Source organism: Eublepharis macularius, chromosome 7 (genome assembly GCF_028583425.1).
Source record: "Eublepharis macularius isolate TG4126 chromosome 7, MPM_Emac_v1.0, whole genome shotgun sequence".
Classification (NCBI taxonomy): domain Eukaryota; kingdom Metazoa; phylum Chordata; class Lepidosauria; order Squamata; family Eublepharidae; genus Eublepharis; species Eublepharis macularius.
Window position 1 is genome coordinate 7329485 of NC_072796.1, and position 18365 is coordinate 7347849.

Genomic DNA, 18365 nt, shown 5'->3' on the forward strand with positions numbered 1-18365 from the left:
GTCTCTCCTCGTAGGGCTTGGTCTCCAGGCCCCTGATTATCCTGGTTGCTCTCCTCTGTACCCATTCCAATTTGTCCACATCCTTGTTGAAGTGAGGCCTCCAGAGCTGCACATAATACTCCAGGTAGAACTTGACCAACGTGGTATATAGTGGGAATGTGGGTTACTTTTGAGCTGTCTGTCTGGGGGCCAGCATCCTTGTGTCATCCGCATGGAAGCTGCCACCATTTTAAAGTGATGTAAAAATGCTGTGCAGAGTTCCCAGGTGCCCTCTGCTGGCAGGCAAACTCCCCGAGGGTTTGCCCCCTCGTCTGCCAATCGCCCAGCAATCTGTGGAAGGTGGCAAGCCCCTGGAGGTTTCCCGCCACTGGCAGGCACCCAGGGAACATGTGCCATGCGCATGCTCCCTGGGAGCACGGCAACTTTACTTCCAGAAGTGATGTCCTCATGCCAACCGCAGGAGCATTCCCATGCTTTGTTTGGGGCCGATTTGGGGCCCAAACAGGCCGAATCAGCCCTGTGCAGAGCATGGGAACGCTCACGCAGCACGCGTGGTGACATCAGTTCCGGAAGTGATGTCACCGCGTCAGCCCTGGGGTGCGCACACATGAAGAGGATCCTCATGGACAGCACAAGGTAAGTGCCAGGTATCCCTACCCTCCTGGCAAGAGGTGAGAGGGACCTGGCAACCCTACTGCAGTGTGGTGGGCTGAGGTGCTATGGTTCTCTCCCTCCATGCCTTTTCAGTTGCTGAAACAACTGTGTGGGGAGTCTGTTCAGCACTGGAAAAGGTGCGGGGGGAGGCAAGAGGGCCCCAACAGCCTTCATGGCATTTTAAAACCACTTTAAAATGATAGTGGCATCCCTGTGGAAGGCACAAGGGTGCCGTCTGGTTTGGCCTTGAATTAATGGGATTTGGGAGGCAGAGAACTGTGCCCATCCCCCATTCATTGGTAAGGTCTTTATCGTGGGACTCAGGATGGGAGAGGCTGAGCCAGCCCCCCAGTATCTGCACAGTTGTTCTCTAGCAAGGAGGAGGGGCAGGATACCTCCCACTTCACAGTCCCCAGATCTCTGCTGGTGTGTGATGATAAACCAAATCAGCTGCATGATGGCGCGAGAGTAAGGGAAGAGGGAGAGCTGGGATGAACAGTAACTGGCCATGATAACGAACTTTATGAATGCCGCAGAGGGATGGCTAGGCAGAAAGGAACTAAAGAAAATGATGAAAGTCTGGGGAAGCCAATCAGCCTGTGCGAATGGGTCTTTGTACAGAATCATAGTTGTGCCTGTCTTGTGGCTGCGCCACGTTGGGTGTGAACTGGGGACATCGAGTGTGCTAAGCCTCTGCTGTCCCACAGCTCTGTGCCTTTCTCATTAGACTTTCCTGCTCTGGTATAGATGGCTGGGTTTTGACAGCAGGGACAATGGGGAATTGATACCTTTTTCCCGTGTTGCTAGCTGGGTGCATGTTTAGCCAAATTCATTTAGCTTTCATTTGGGGGTTTCCTCTGCCAAGTGAGCCATGGATTTGCGTTAGGGACCGTAGACTTCACCACTATATTGCCTTACATATTATTTGTTGCTTGAAATATGTACTCCTTTGTACTACCTGTCCTTCATGTTGTCTAATGTCAGTCCTAGAATTGACTATGTTCTGTTTCAGCATTTCTTGAACTCTGTATTGGATTCTCGCTAATGCTACATCTTTGTAAACTTGTATTTATTTACCCTGTGGCATTTTTCGTGGCAATGTCCCTGACACTGTATGGAAATCTCCTTGATACCGATTGTACTAATCTCACACGGTGTAATCCACCTTGAGTCTCAGTGAGAAATACAAACTATAAATGACATAAACAAACAAACCTGAACTCCCCATTTGCAGTGTTTCCAGGAACGTAGCAAACCAAATGTTCCTGTACAGCTAATGGTGCTATGTTGCCTTTTCCTTGTGTGGGTAGATGTGGGGAGGGGGATGTCAGTAGGGTTACCAACCTACATCTGGGGCATGGAGATCTCCCAGAATTACAGTTCATCTCTAAATGATAGATATTCAGGGCTTTTTTTCTGGGAAAAGAGGTGGTGGAACTCAGTGGGTTGCCCTCGGCAAAAATGGTCACATGGCCAGTGGCCCCGCCCCCTGATCTCCAGACAGAGGGGAGTTTAGATTGCCTTCCGCGCCACCAGTGGTGCAGAGGGCAATCTCAACTCCCCTCTTGTCTGGAGATTAGGGGGCGGGGCCACTGGCCATGTGACCATTTTCAAGAGGTTCCAGAACTCCGTTCCCCCGCGTTCCTCCTGAAAAAGAGCCCTGTAGATATCAGTTCCCTGAAGTGAATGGTTGCTTTGGAGGCTGGGCTGTATGGCATTATACGCTGCCGAGGTCCCTCCCCTCCCCAGATCCTGGCTGTTTTCGCTCTGCTTACCAGCCACAGAACATCGTGCCAAGCTCCCGGAACGACAGCGTCTTCCTGGCATGATGTTCCGTGGCCAGTAAGCAGTGTGAAAACGGCCCCTGTCCTCCCCAGACCTCACCCTCAAATTTCTGAGAATTTTCCAACCCAGAGTTGGCAACCCTAGATAGCAAGGAGGTGTGCTGGAGTCTCTGCGCATTGGTCAGTTGCTTCCATATCTCACTGACATGGCAGCATCATTAGCATGCCACTCCGTGATAGGTAGGGCGGAGATATTGCCGTGGACTCCGTCGCAGTTGCTTTTATCTGCTCTTGGCCCCTTGAAGTTAAGACTTTCCCCCCCTGTTCTCTGCGGAGGGAGCATAGAATATAGGTTCTGCACTGGTGTTCAGTGATGTGCCAGCCTTGTTAAGATTGAGCTGCAAGTGTGTGAATGCTCTTCCTCTATATTTCCATATGGAGAAAGTGAAGAAAGGGCAGATCTGTGACCATCACTATTGAAGCGTTGAAGGCCTGTTAATTACCCAGTCCTTTTTTAATATTGCTTAAATGTCTTCCTTCTGAGTGACCCGTTTAACAACAGTAGAAGAGGGTCTGGTTTCTAAAGCTGCATGTAACTGTAGCAGTTGAGGGCATTTTAGTGTTACACGCAGGGCTTTTTTTCAGCAGGAATGCGGGGGAACGGAGTTCCGGCACCTCTTGAAAATGGTCACATGGCTGGTGGCCCCGCCCCCTGCTCTCCAGACAGATGGGAGTGTAGATTGCCCTCTGCGCCACTGAGTGGCGCGGAGGGCAATCTCAACTCCCCTCTGTCTGGAGATCAGGGGGCGGGGCCACCAGCCATGTGACCGTTTTCTCCGAGGGCAACCCACTGGGTTCCACTACCTCTTTTCCCAGAAAAAAAGCCTTGGTTACACGTAAACTGAGATGCCTCTCTGGAGATCTGAGTGAGATCCAACAACATTTTCACAGGAGAAAAGGGGGAAGAGAGTATCAGTTGTCCTCCCCAAAAGGGTGGGGATCTTGGGTCCAGCATGAGCAAAAGGCATGTGAGATGGGGGATGTAATAATGAGGGGAATTGACAAGATTTTCGCAGTATGTACAACTCTGTTTCTGTCAGTCCCAAGGTGGTACATCTCTGTTTATCTGTAAAGAGTAAATGGCAGGCTCATACTGCCTCACTTTCCCTTGGACTGTGTGGGGAAAAGAGATAGGGGTTTAACCCTTCAACCTCTGCTTGGTTTTGCGGATCAAAACTAGTTCCTTCCACCCTGTTAGCGTTTAAAGTGTGGGATGGTTTCTTTTTACAAACCTGACACACACACATCCCTTTAAAGTGCTAATGTTAAAACAGGGAGAAGTTTTGGTTAGGGATACTGAGTGGAGTTTGAAGGGTTAAATTCCTCTCCATTATCTGCATGGCCCTAATGCAAACTGAGGCTGCCTGAACCTGCAGTTTGCATTTTATAGGCGGACCTGACACAGCCACCCTAACACAGCTTTTTCAGTTTGGAAGCGGACGAGAGGACTGTATGCATCACTCTTTACAACTGTGAACCTACACTTGTGGATGCTGATCATGGCTGATAAAAGAGCAGATGAAAGACATTCTGTACATGCCCAGAAACTCTGTCTTTTAAGGAGCTGATGAGCCTTGATGTTGAAACTGAGTTTTGGGTTTAGCGTACTTTTCTGTAATTGCACCATACTTAGGGAAGGATTTCCCTCTCCCATATCCTTCGAGTGACCTGTTTGGTGCTACTTTCCTGGAGCATTTTTTCCCCGTGATAACGCCTTAGATCGGTAATCTGCAATAGAGGTTTGCGGTGACCCTGCTAATACTTCCTTTGTGTGCACTTTAGACTGAGGTTAAGCAAACAAAGCAAGTATTATGCTTTTTTGTGTCCTTTTGAAAATGAGCCTGTTTAAGCCCCCCCCCCCCCAGCAACTTGTGAAATTGTTTGGGAAGAACGGGAAATGCCAGCAGCAGTGTCTTTAAATGCAGTTCACAGGAAATAATAGACTGAAAGAGTATGTTAAAGGCTCTGGTAGGAAATAACTGGCACTGAGTTGTTGACAGTGGGGGGAGGAAAGTCTTGGCAAAACTGTTGTTGTGACTGTTTCTGTGGCTTAGAAAGGAATTTCCTACAGACTGGACTAACCATTAAAAATATCTCTGCTTCTAGGAGGAGCTCACTGGATTTTTCCCAGAGAAAATGTCAGTTTTAACCATGGAAACCCAGTGTCTCGATGAGAGAGGGAGCTTTTTTAAGGTAAGGGGCAAAATTGCCTACTTATTTGGGCGATGGGGAAGGTATGTGTTGCTTTGGCATGAGCACCAATCGGTTGCTAGTTATGTTCGAACCTCCAAGTTTGACAAAGCTACCCTAAGAAAACTTGGCTTTTTGAACTGCCGGAATCTGACTTTCCTAGGTCAAGGATTTGTAGTTTACCAGAACGATATAAACAAAGCCATGTGCTTTATCTGCACCTGATGCTGCAGAAAGGGATGTATTTGAGTAAGGAGCAAGTATATTGTGTTCTCTTATAAGCCTCTTGCTATGTTACTGAGGTTTTTTGTATGACTTTCTTGTGGTATGTGTGCGTTTGAATCTGTGGTTCTTATGCAGGCAGATACTTCGCATGTTGTTTTCTACTTCTTGTTCAGAATGCCTGTGTGTTAACTGCATCCACAAGCGCCAGTAGTTTAAAGCTGGAAGATGAGTAACAAGCTGCGAGGATTTCCATTGGCAAACCCTTTCTGACTTAGGCCATTTATAATCTTGCTTTGAGAACATACACATATGACCTGCAAGTTGCTGCTGCAGTTTTTGCTCCAAATCAGAAGTCTTCCAAAAACTGAGTTTTTCAGCTTTTGCTTACAGTCAAATTCTTGAAATTAGTTTCAGCTGCGAAATAGTCGTTTATGCTGTGACAGCTGAAGCCGGCTTCTGTGCTTGTCAAGTGGGGCAGAGCTGTCTGAGCATTTGAATCATTCCTCTTTCACAGAACAAAACAGGCTGAAGATAGTAAACGCAACAGGCTTTTTGAACTGTGCCTGAATCATTAATTGGGCCCACTTCTCATCCTTTCCCTCCCTCCCTCCCTCCCCCCCAGCATTAAACCACCTGCTTTATCAGTGCTGGTGCTGAGTTCTCTCCTAGGGCCACCATGCGGATCTTTAATAGAGCTAATGCGCTGTAGTGGTTAGACTGTCAGACTAGGATCTGGGAGGCATGCAGGGGCTGGTTTAGGTCCTTGTAGGGGAGAAAAGCAAGGTATAAAAATGAAGCAAATAAATAAAACCTTTCTGCTCCACAGTGAAGGGATGCAATTTAAGAAATATACCCTTAAAGAAATAGGAAGCATGGGCTTATACTTCGAAAAATTCTCTTGGGAAGATTCTTGCATTGCTTGTCAAAGTTGCAGCTGCATTCAAGTGTTCTGTTGTTGTGCGTGTCGCACTGTCAGTGTGCATGGTACCTTACTGAGTAACAATAAAAAATATGTAACCCTGTCTCTTAAACTGTTTTATGATGAGAAGGCGAGATGAGATAGCAGGGCAGTTCTTAGGAACCTCTAAGAAGGTTGCTCAGATCTTAAAAGCAGCTTCATACTTAACTCAGCAAATGTATTTTCTGCATGTCTTGCAGTCAGGGCTTTTTTTCAGGGGGAACATGGGGGAATGGAGTTCCAGAACCTCTTGAAAATGGTCACATGGCCGGTGGCCCCGCCCCCTGATCTCCAGACAGAGGGGAGTTTAGATCACCCTCCGCTCCACTGAGCGGCGTGGAGGGCAATCTCAACTCCCCTCTGTCTGGAGATCAGGGGGCGGGGCCACTGGCCATGTGACCATTTTCTCTGAGGGCAACCCACTGAGTTCCACCACCTCTTTTCCCAGAAAAAAAGCCCTGCTTGCAGTGATGTTTTGTGCAGCATACCTAAAATGTGGAATAGATACAGTACCCAGACTGGGCCAAGATCCTGAGACATGTGGTGTGTGTGTCAGCTGTGACCGAAGATTTTCTTCAGGAAATACTGGTTCACAACTAATGTACATGCACCAGGCACATTTGTTGTATGAAAGGGTTGGACAGAGACGCATTTTTGACACTGTGATGGCGACTGATGTCTATGTGTTAGCCAAATGTATTCTACCCACTTTCATGAAATGGATCTGGATGCTTATCTGTTGGCTCTTTTAGGGGTTTTATTGGTTTAATGCCACTGAGTGATGTTGAATTCTGAAAAAAGCTCTCATGTGCCAGATCATACTTCTTCAAATTGGTCCCTTACTTTTCTGCCTGTTTCCTGATAAGATTTTAACTTGTGTGTTTGCATGAGATAATGCTAGAAACAAATTTCTGATTTGCATCACCAAAACAATGGTAGGGTGTTGCTGTATTAAAAAAAAATACCTTGCTGCCAACACCGGTTTGAGGAAACCCCACAAATAGAAGCTGCAAGTTATGAGAGATATGCTTCCATTATTGGCTGTCTGCCAAACCCTGAAACAATTTTGCCTTTGTGGCTCCGCGTGCTTCAATTGTTGAAATAGGAAGGAAACAACCAAGATGCCAGAGAGGATGTGGACTTCTAAGAAGAAAGGAAAACCCTGCTACTATGAGAAAAAGGCATCATTTATAAGAAACAGAGGACGTCACTTCAATGTTCTTCCAAAGTAGAACCCCAAGAAGGCTGGGTTTCATCTAAAGTCATCAAAAACCCTTCTAGGTAGACTGTGCTGTAGTTTTAGTAAAGGGGTTCTGATTTTGCCATCACAGTGAAAGACTAATACAAACAAGCAAAAACAGGCATAATTTGGTCCTGCATTAAAGATGTCTTGCAACATCTAAGAATACCAAAGGAACTGCTCTTTACAAGGCCTTCTTGCAAGTACATGTCCCACCATATGGGTGGAAAGTACATGGTGCCACCTGCCACTTTGCAGGGCTGGGGCTGGTCAGTGCCTGGAGGGGAGATGTCCTTTGGGTTTCATGATGGAAGATGAGGCAAGAGAGGCGTGTAACATGCAAGTGTTTGAGTTCAAAAGAGACATTTGGTACGTTTCATCTGCTTCTTCCCACCAAGTGCTATGCTCTAAATTAGCGTCTGGGAAAGCTGAAGGCGGTATGTAGTAATTCCTTAGGGTAGCTTTGTCAAAACTCATGAAGACACTCTACTTCAACCCCATGATACAACACAGGACTCCTTTTGTGTTAGATCTGCTTTCTCTTGTTTCTCCAGGATTGTAGAGAGAAATGTTGTGTTGAGGGCATCCTCAAGGTATGCAGGGGTGTTTGGTATATGCCATCAAGTTGCTTCTGACTTATGGCCATCCTATGAATTGCTGATTTGCAAAACATGCTATCATTTCAGGTCTTGCCACAGCTTCCTTTTTCGAGTCAAGCCATCTCATGTTAGGTCTTCCTCTTTTCCTACTGTCATCAGCATTTCCTAGAATTATTTATTGTCTTTTCCAGTGAGTCTTGTCAAAGTACAGTAGCCTCTGTTTTGTCATTTTAACTTCTAGGGAGAATTCAGTCTTAATTTGATAAAAAAAAAAACACCCTTATTTGTCTTTTTGGCCGTCCAAGGTATCTGTGAAACTTTACCACATTTCAAATGAATCAGTTTTCTTCCTGTCAGACTTCTTTATTGTCCAACTTTACATCTATACATAGAAATGGGAGTACCCATTAGTATGAAGTATCTTGATCTTGGTCTCCAGCTACATTTCCTTCACTTATTTTTTTAAAAAAATTATATTTTATTCAGTAATTTTTTAGTTTTACCATCGTTAACAAGTAAAAACAAATAGACAAACATTAAACAGGTTTAAAATGTTTGAAAATGTAGTTCTTGTCTCCTTAACATAAATATAACAATGTCAGTGGAGTAGTATACAATACTTAAAAACTTTTTACAGATGTACAAGCTATACAGTGTTCTAACATTATAGTCAAAAATATACCAGCCTTTGATGGTATTCCATTTTGGGGGATGTTTGGTTTGTGGATTCATTGTTAGTTAGATATTCCAAAACTGGAAGCCATTGCTCCAAGAAATGCTTACACTTAATGATATTTTATAGTTCCTTCATGGCTTTCCTTTTTGGTGGTTGATTGAGGCAAGGAATTGAAAATCTTTAGTGATTTTAGTGATTACAAACACACACAGTTTGGTGTAGTGGTTAAGAGTGGCAGTACTCTAATCTGGAGAACTGAGTTTGATTCCCCTCTGCTTGAAGCCAGCTGGGTGACCTTGGGTCAGTCCACAGCTCTCTCAGAGCTCTCTCATCACCTACCTCACAGGGTGATTGTTGTGGGGATAATAATAACACACTTTGTAAACCGCTCTGAGTGGGTGTTAAGTTGTCCTGAAGAGTGGTATATAAATCAAATGTGTTCATATATGTGTTTGTGTTTGTGTGTGTATAGAATTAACTGGATCCAGTATTCTCTATGGGAGAATATTTCCAAGGGGCTATAGAGGGTCTGCTTTTAAAGCAAACTGCACCAGAATTGCAGCGTGGTGAATGCTGCTTGTGCTTTAAAGACCCTCCAAGTGATTCTGTGGGCGCCTGAACACGGTCCTCCCACCCACTCTCCATTGTAGCCTATAGGGGTAGATTGCATGTTTTCTCCAGGATAAAGAAGGCTTGCCCAAACACAGAAGAGCAACTGCGGTCACAAAGCCTCCCCAAAAGTACTAACAACGCCCAACAGAACCAGAGAATCCCAGCAGAACCCACCTTGCAGAGCTCCTTGCCCTCAGGGTCACCAGTGGCAGGCAGATTCCTTACAGTTTGCCCCTCAGCGGGAGGTGGCAAGCTGCCTGGCGATCACTCATCACTGGCAGGCATGCTGGGCAAATTGGCGCACAAGCCTCTGCACAATGATGTCACTTCTGAAAATGACATTGGGGTTGTTGGGATCACTCTGGAGAGAATCGTCATAGGATTGGTCAAACGGTGCAGTAGCTACCCCTTTGAGAGGCACCTCCCTCTCCCCTCTCTTCTGGGCCAGGAAAGCAAAGAATAGGATGGAAAGGGAGGAAAATCCAAGCCACACTTTCAAGGCAAGGGGTTCTGCAAGGTGGCTTGATTAACGCCCCCCCCCCCCCGAAAACTCAGAAAAAGGGGATGGGGTAGGAGGAAGGCCGCAACAGACCTCTCCATGGCAATGCCCACCCTTAGTCTATCTTCCAAAAGGCAGCTGTGGTGTTTCTGCTGTGACCTACTTTAGGTAAAGTTGTGGCTCAGCAGTTGTGAGATTGGTGTTAGGGTTGTGCAGTCCAGGATTTGTGACCTGGCTAAATAGTCGGATTTATGCCTATCCAGCCTAATCAAATTGGATTGGGGAGTTGAGCTCTGCTGGGCTGGATTTATTTGGGGCAGGCAGCCACAACAGAGGCAGAGCAGCAGCATAAGTGAGAAGGCAGTGGTACGCAGTGGAGACAAGCGCCACAGCTTGGCAGGAGAGTGGCATGAGGCTGGCAGGGACAGGAGACAGCAGGCAGAGTGGATTCCCATCCCATCCTGCCTGAGCTCCGGAAGAGCCCTTCAAGCCTTTTAAAATCCTCAGCTCCAGCAAGCTTGCCCCCCCCCCCGACTTTCTTCAGTGTGTGGTTCTCTAATTTTACATTGGAGTTCTCTGGACATTCAGATTCTCTGGTTTGACATAAGTTCCCCTGCTTCGCTTTGGTTCTGTTGGGCTTTATTGGGTCATCTTGCATGGGAGTGGGACTTGCATTGGGGTTGGCTTTTGGCCAGCAGATGCCTTTACTTAAGGTATTCCTTTGCCTGGAATGCCTTGGAAATGTTTCCCCCATAGGAGACAATGGAGAATGGCTAGGGGTAGCTTCTTCAGAGTCTCATAGAATTGGACCCTGGGGCCCAGTATTCCTGAAACTTGGGAAGTCTTTAGTGGACAGGAAGGAATAGGTTCCCTGCAAATTTGATGGAGTTCACTCGAAAAATGACCCCTTCCAACCCCTAGATATTTTCTCCCATTATTCCTTATAGGGAATAATGGCTGGATAACTCAACTGAATTTTTTTTTTGGTATCCTTGAAACCAGGGCTTTTTTTCTGGGAAAAGAGGTGGTGGAACTCAGTGGGTTGCCCTTGGAGAAAATGGTCACATGGCTGGTGGCCCCGCCCCCTGATCTCCAGACAGAGGGGAGTTGAGATGGCCCTCCTCGCCGCTGAGCCCTCCCCTCTGTCTGGAGATCAGGGGGCGGGGCCACCAGCCATGTGACCCTTTTCAAGAGGTTCCGGAACTCCATTCCACAGCGTTCCCCCTGAAAAAAAGCCCTGCTTGAAACTCAGACCACAATCACGTAAATTTTTTGCTGCACATCCTTAGTTGCTGCTCTAATTCCTGCTAGTCTCACATTCCCTTATCAATTTACTGTCTTTCCAGGGAACATTTGGTTGCTCCTGTCTAACCCGCTTTCTGGCTAATTTACCTGCCCCTTAGCAGAAATTCATTTTTTTCTGAAGAGAATATATGTGTTGAGTGGGCGCTCAATAGCTTCTTCTGGGAAAGGATATGTGACTCTACTCTTGGACAGTGCTCACAGCTGCTTAATGTATAGAAATGTATAATTTATTTTGAGGCAATCTAAAAATTTGGAAATGCACTTGCAAAGCAGATGTAAATAAATCTTCGAAAACTATACATGTGGACAACATTAAGGAGGGAGTTCGCCTGGGGAAAAAATCTTGTTTGAAAAGCATTTAATGCGTGATGCGGATCCCTCTAGCTGAAAGAGATATGAGAATCTTACTCTTAAAAGCCCAAATGTCTTCCAAATTGACAGTACAGATTCACAGTGTGTAATACCTCTGGGGCTCAGTGAGAAAGGCGGACTATAAATAACGTAACATAAATAAAAAAAAAAAAGATTCTGTCACAAGCTATTGCCCTGCCAAGGAACAAAATCCAGAGCTGGGGATATGTAGCCATAAATGTCAGGTAATACAAATAGCAACTGTTGAATCCTAAAGGTTTTCTTCGCCCCTGCTTAGCTGAGTACCAAAGTTTTAAGCTGTAAATTTTTGGTAATAATGCATGTTATGGTTAGATATTCTGTACCCCTGTATAAATCTTGTTCCCGTTTTGTAAGAAGGTGGTTTCTTAATAGAAACCCCCCATCACCCAATTTATTCTCTCACTCTCCTGTTTCAGAGTTAGTCTGTAGTAGCAAAATAGTAAAGAGTCCAGTAGCACCTTTAAGACTAACCAACTTTATTGTAGCAGAAGCTTTTGAGAGCCACAGCTCTCTTCGTCAGATGCATCGTCAGCTTTCGAGAGCCACAGCTCTCTTCGTCAGGACACAGTTAAGAGATCAAAGTGTGGCCTTTATCCCAGGCACTGGATTTATTAGAGGAAGAAGAATTTAACCCACTCCTTTTCTTAGCGTGACTTCTCTGGGTCGCTTTTCTTTATATATAGTTGCATGGTTCTCATGCAGTCCTAGAAGAGAAAAGAAATCACAGCATTTGGGGACAACTTTACACTTGGAGGCAAAGTAGAACAGCAGGGCCCCCACTAACGGGGAACCACCCCCATCCTCGCCATAGGAGACTCGGGCCCACTTGCCAGCATAACAACTTGCTTGCCGATCTAGTTGCTTCAGGACTCTAAACTTGCGGGTCAGTGTGTGTTTGTGTCCAGCAGAGGGCATGCAAGCGCTGGAAGGCCCAGATGAACAAATGCATAGTGCATAGGTCTGGAATTTAGAGGGGGGGGGGGGCGACAGCAGCCGTTGTCAGCGTTGTCACACCTTCTCATTCTAGCCTGCCTCACAGGTTTGTTGTGAGGATAAAATGGAGAGGGGAAGAATGGTTGTGAGCCACTTTTGGGTCCTCACTGAGTGGAAAACCTGGGTGTATACATGAATCAATTTAAAAAAACTGTGTGAAAGGTTTCCTTTCTGTCTTCAAGACTCTTTGGCTTTTGATACATTTACTATCAAATGATGCTTTAGGCTGATCCTGCACTGGGCGGGGGGGTGGACTAGATGGTCTGTATGGCCCCTTCCAACTCTATGATTCTATGCGTGTATGGCTGAAATATAACCAGAATAATGTCTCCTAAGTTTGAGCAGTAAGAGAAACAGTTGCCCTCTGTGGTAATGCTTCCGTTTCAAGAGGTCTGCATCCCACCCCCCAAATCCCTGTGGTGTTAGATGTGCCATGTGAGAGTGAATGCTCAGGCTCCCTTGGTAGTTGAGGCAGAATTCATCTGTGCAAAGTAAGCAATATTAATGTGTACTTTGGACGGAGACTATAAGATTTTGTGGGTTCAGACCAAGGCCCCAGTAGCCCAGCACTTCTTTTGCAAAAGCGACTGGCAGACCCCTGGGTTTTCCAGTCCTCTGGAAACTGTCTACTGGTGGTGCAGTAAGGGTTGCCAGGTCCAGGTTGGGAAATTCCTGGAGATTTGGGGGGTGGAGCCTGGAAAGAGTGGCGTTTGGGAGTGGAGGGGCCTCAGTGGGGTGTAATGCCATAGGGTCTACCCCTCCAAAGCAGCCATTTTCTCCAGGGGAACTGATGTTTGTGGCCTGGTGATCAGTTGTAATTCTGGGAGATCTCCGGTTATCACCTGGAGGATGGCAATCTTAGGTGCAGGGCCTAAACCCAGGACCAGTCAGGGTGGGAGACAGGAGGGCCATTTGGCAGGGACCTCAAGCTCAATGCAGGTTTCTAGTTTAAGTACTTGTGAAACTTACCAAATACCAAAAAATTAACGTGTTTGTCTGCACATTTTGTTGCCTGTCCTCAAGGGTTTTTTCTTTTCTTTTCATTTTCATTCTGTCCGGGGGCTTCAAAGGCTGGTAGACTGGGCCTCTGATGGGACCTGCCCAAGGCTGCAGTAGCAATTTGAAGTTTAAGAACGTCAACTTTTCAGCAGCTGTTTAAGTGAAAGCAGGAACATCTGATAAACTATGAACATAGACAGGCCAATGGGAGAGGGTGGTCATTTGTGGGTGTCTTTGTCTTGAAAAGCATCCCTCGGAAGTGAAAGTGGATTAAGGACAGGGCTTTTTTTCTGGGAAAAGAGGTGGTGGAACTTAGTGGTTTGCCCTCGGAGAAAATGGTTACATGGCTGGTGGCCCCGCCCCCTGATCTCCAGGCAGAGGGGAGTTTATATTGCCCTCCGCACCGCTCGGTGGTGCAGAGGGCAATCTCAACTTCCCTCTGTCTGGAGATCAGGGGGCGGGGCCCCCAGCCATGTGACCATTTTCAAGAGGTTCCGGAACTCCGTTCCCCCGTGTTCCCGCTGAAAAAAAGCCCTGATTACAGGGCTCTATGATTGTGAATCATTCTTCAGTCACTGACCAGATGCACCACCACAAACAAACCTACAGCTTTCTTAAACTGGAGTGGGTGGTAATTGATCATTCAGTATTGCTCTGCCGTCCATGGGCCGACTGAGCACAGAGGGCTGTGTAAGCAAAGCGAAGGCATAATCCAGTTTTATTGCTGGTGTGATATTAGAGCTGTAGTATGCGTTAACACTATCTGGTTATCTAAGATAAGCTATTTTGTAATGCCTTTAGTTTCTGGATGTGTGAAGAGCTGTTGGCAAGGAAGGATGTTAGACATCCCACTGAATTATCTGAATGTAAGGAATGTAAGCAAGTGTTAATTGGGGACCAAGATAATTCGTACTGTGGTATTCCCCATTGCTCTGTATGGCTGTGAAAGTTGGACAATGAAGAGAGCTGACAGGAAGAAAACTGATTCATTTGAAGTGGGGTGCTGGCAGAGATACCGTGGACTGCCAAAAAGACAAATAAGTGGATACTAGGGCCGTTTCCAGACGGCTTACCTGCCTCCGGAACGTTGCGCCATCTTGCGGGGAAAACGCGAAATATCGTGTTTTCTTGTGCGAGTTTTGCGCGACATCGCGCAAAACTCGCGCGAGAAAACGCGATATTTCGCGTTTTCCCCACAAGATGGCGCAACGTTCCGGAGGCAGGTAAGCCGTCTGGAAACGGCCTAGATCAAATCCAACCTGAATTCTCCCTAGAAGCTAAAATGACAAAAATAAGGCTATTGTACTTTGGTCACATCATGAGAAGGCAAGACTCTCTGGAAGAGTCAATGCTAGGAAAAGTGGAAGGTAGTAGGAAGAGCGGAAGACCCAGCATGAGATGGATTGACTCAATAAAGGAATCCACAGCCTTCATTTTGCAAGTCCTGAGAATGGCAGTTCATGATAGGATGTTTGGGACATCATTCATTCATAGGGTCACCGTAAGTTGGAAATGACTTGACTGTACCTAACACACACTGAATGTGCTCCTGTTTTAATTCTCTTGAACCCGTCTGTTCTATTTGTCATCATCCCATTTTTCTTCCCTTTGAGAACCCAAAGCGGTGTACAATATTTTAAAAATACAATAGGAAGAAGAGAAAGATGAGGAGAAGCCTTCTGAAGAACTTGGCTTTTCTCTCTCTCTTTTCTAGCAGATCTCTGACTAAGGGCCCATCTAGACACGATAAGCATTCCCAGGGACAAGCCACCATCTTAAAAAATGAGTTCCCGGGTGGGAGCTCCTTTAAATGGAGCCATGGGGCCCTGATTCTGGTTGGAACCACCACAGTGAAGGGGGAGGAGGAGAGCAAGCCTTTCCTCCACTTGCTGTTTTTCCTCCCTGAAACGGCACCAGGGGCCACGCAGGGAAATAGTGCCCCTGTTGCAGTTTCGAGGAGGAGAACACACACCGTTTGAAGGGGTTACTGGCTGGGAATTCACTTCCTAAAATGGTGGCATGTCACCAAGTGAACCTAGGAATGCATGCCATGTCATGATGGGTCCTAAGAGCCATGATGGGGATAATAATAGCATAATTTGTAAACTGTTCTGAGTGGGTGTTGTTGCCCTGAAGGGCAGCATATAAATCGAATGTTATTATTATGTTATTATTTGGCTGTTGCTCATAGGTTGCATCCTGTCTTCTTGTGATATATGTCCTGTTCTTTCCCCTCCCCTCCTCTTCTGTATTTGACCAGTTCAGATCAGGCATCTGATGAAGAGAACTTGATTCTCGAAAGCTTATGCTACAATAAAATAAAATTGGTTAGTCTTAAAGGTGCTACTGGACTCTTTTTGATTTTGCTCATAGGTTTGTGCCTCTGGAAATGCTCAGGCCTTAAATATCTGTGGAAACAGGAAAACAAACTCAACCAGATCTTCTTCAGTGGTTACTAGCCACTTAGCACAGTCTTCCTTACTTTTTCCCAGCCATAGTGAAAGAGGGACTGTACCAGGACTAGGTTGAGATAGCAGCTGGCAATTTTAGCTGCTTGCTAAGGATTGAAAACCAGTAAAAAGGTTACTAGCCCAACAACCTTGCCGTTCTAATGTCTTAGGTGGCAGCTCCTTCTCTATAGAATGGTCTGTCAGTTTATGCCAGGAAGAGCCAGTCCGTTCATTCATTCATTTCTTTATTAATGGTCATTTGCCTAATCATGTAACACCATTGCGCTAAAAGAAAGAGGATAGCACAAATACAACAATTTGGAGTTAAGACCTGGGCCAATTCCGCACGGCTTACCTGAAGCCGGAACGTTGTGGAACATGCTGGAAAAAATGCGGAAGATCGTATTTTCTCGCGCTAGAAAACACGATCTTCCGCGTTTTTCTGGCATGTTCTGCAATCGCCCGGCTCCAGGTAAGCCGTGCAGAATCGGCCCAGGTTACAGTACAATATGATTTCTGAGACCTGAATATCACCAAACAATATCTGGCTACTTGATAATCTTGGCATTCTTATCAGACAGAATGTAATCAAGTCTAACTTTTTCAGTTAGACCAGAATTTTTACCTATAGTTAAATATGGTTTTTATCTTGATCTTTTTGTAGTTTTAGAAAGTTGGTTTTTGACTTGATTACTGGATTGGGTGGTGGTGGTGGTGGTTATGAACACAGTTCCAAGCTTATTCTTGGGATGAGGATGTATGAAGCAAATATGTCACGGAGGGATGCCAAGTGGTGAAGGAAGAATCTGGTTTGGTTAGGTACACTTAGAAACCCTTTTTACCTGATGAATTAATATGTTAAAAATAGTACCAAAATCAAGATGTTTGGCCTTCCTAGTGTAAGATGATTTCTCCTTTGGAAGGAAGTCTGCAAGATATGGTGGTATGTTAAAAGTTTGCTCTTTTATATTAAAGCCATCAGAGACTGGCATGGCCTAGGCCTTGGTCTGAGAAGACCCTTGTTTCACCTCACCCCAAATAGGTGGCCTCTGTTCTCTCAACCCAAGCCTCCCTCCTTCCCTTTCTACACTACAAACAGGGCTTTTTTTCAGCAGGAACGCGGTGGAACGGAATTCCGGAACCTCTTGAAAATGGTCACATGGCCGGTGGCCCCGCCCCCTGATCTCCAGACAGAGGGGAGTTGAGATTGCCATGTGTGCAGCTGGAGCGGCGATGGGCAATCTCAACTCCCCTCTGTCTGGAGATCAGGGGGCGGGGCCACCAGCCATGTGACCATTTTCTGCAAGGGCCAAGCAGCGCGGAGGGCAATCTAAACTCCCCTCTGTCTGGAGATCAGGGGGCAGGGCCACCAGCCATGTGACCATTTTCTCCAAGGGCCAAGCAGCGCGGAGGGCAATCTAAACTCCCCTCTGTCTGGAGATCAGGGGGCGGGGCCACCGGCCATGTGACCATTTTCTCTGAGGGCAACCCACTGAGTTCCACCACCTCTTTTCCCAGAAAAAAAGCCCTGACTAGAACTATAGCAGCAATGGCCAGCCTTACAGGGTTGTTACAAGGATTACTGAAGTTCTTGAGTTGTGCAATATAAATGTTAAGAACATGATCCAGCCGAAATTGACCGTGGAAAGTCTCATTGATTTCAGTGAGAGAGTTAAACAGATGTTTATACTTTTCCAATTTGGTTGGATCCTGTGGATCGATTCTGCTGACAGCGGTCCTTTCCCTGGCACTTCCCTGTTGCAAGAGATTCTGGCCATAGGAAAAGACTCCTTTAGCCAGGGGGAAAGCCCTAGCGCCTGCAGGATCCAACCTTTTGCATGCTCAGTCATGCCTTTGCAATTTATGAACCTGCAGCTTTCTGCTTATTTAACTTTGCTCTTCTCTCTTGTGGCTTTATGAAATGTTAGTGTGTTGTGATTGCTTTTGACGGCAAGGAAGCATGTAAATTGTTTTTTTAGATAATGCAGGAAATATACTGAACATTTCTTGATGTAATTACATGATTAATACAGTGGCATTTCCTGATGACTTGGCTGCACTCAGAGTTAGTATAACTCCTGGTTGCAGAAAAATTAGTTGCCTTTCATTCCCCCCCCCCCCCCGCCCCGCTTCCCAGCCAGAAAAGAGAAACTCAAATCTGACGGAGTAAGAAGCATTGTAAGCTTGAGTGATTCATCCAGCCCGTGTTTCCCTTTCCACGCCTCTTCCACTGCTTTGACATCATACTGTCTTTGCTCTTCTAGCTGATTGACACAATCGCATCAGAAATTGGAGAATTGAAACAAGAAATGGTACAGACGGATCTGCTGCTGGAAGATGGACACACCAGTAAACAAAGGCGAGTCTTGATAGTACCTGTCTGTAGCATCCTGTTGGAAATGTCTGGGATTCGGTTATGCTGCTTTAGTCAGGAAGGGGATATTTTCACCTCTGTGCTCACTACGTTTTAGTTCCGCGGTTATGAAATAAGCATTTGGTGCTTTTATAAGCTTTAAAGCAGTTTTCTTGTGTTGGAGGCTGAAGCTGGACTCGTGTACAACAAGTGTGTCCATCTTTTGTTTTTTGTGTGTACTCTCAGCTTTCTGAGACAAGGATCAGTGAGGCACAGATATGTGCCACCTCAGCCATCAAATGCCTTCCCCCTGGAGGTCCACCTGGCACCTGCGTTACTTTCGTTTAGATGCCAGGACAAAATGTTTCTGTTTAC

General features: G+C 46.0%; 1 protein-coding gene across 1 annotated transcript in view; it reads left to right on the plus strand.

The window, feature by feature from the left end:
* The window catches only part of RIN2 (Ras and Rab interactor 2), a 114204-nt gene that overhangs the window by 32466 nt on the left and 63373 nt on the right, over window positions 1-18365 (plus strand). Inside the window, exons 3-4 of the mRNA XM_054984870.1 lie at window positions 4605-4691; window positions 17902-17996. Of these exons, the coding sequence (XP_054840845.1) occupies window positions 4605-4691; window positions 17902-17996 (182 nt within the window). The remainder of the gene's footprint in view (window positions 1-4604; window positions 4692-17901; window positions 17997-18365) is intronic.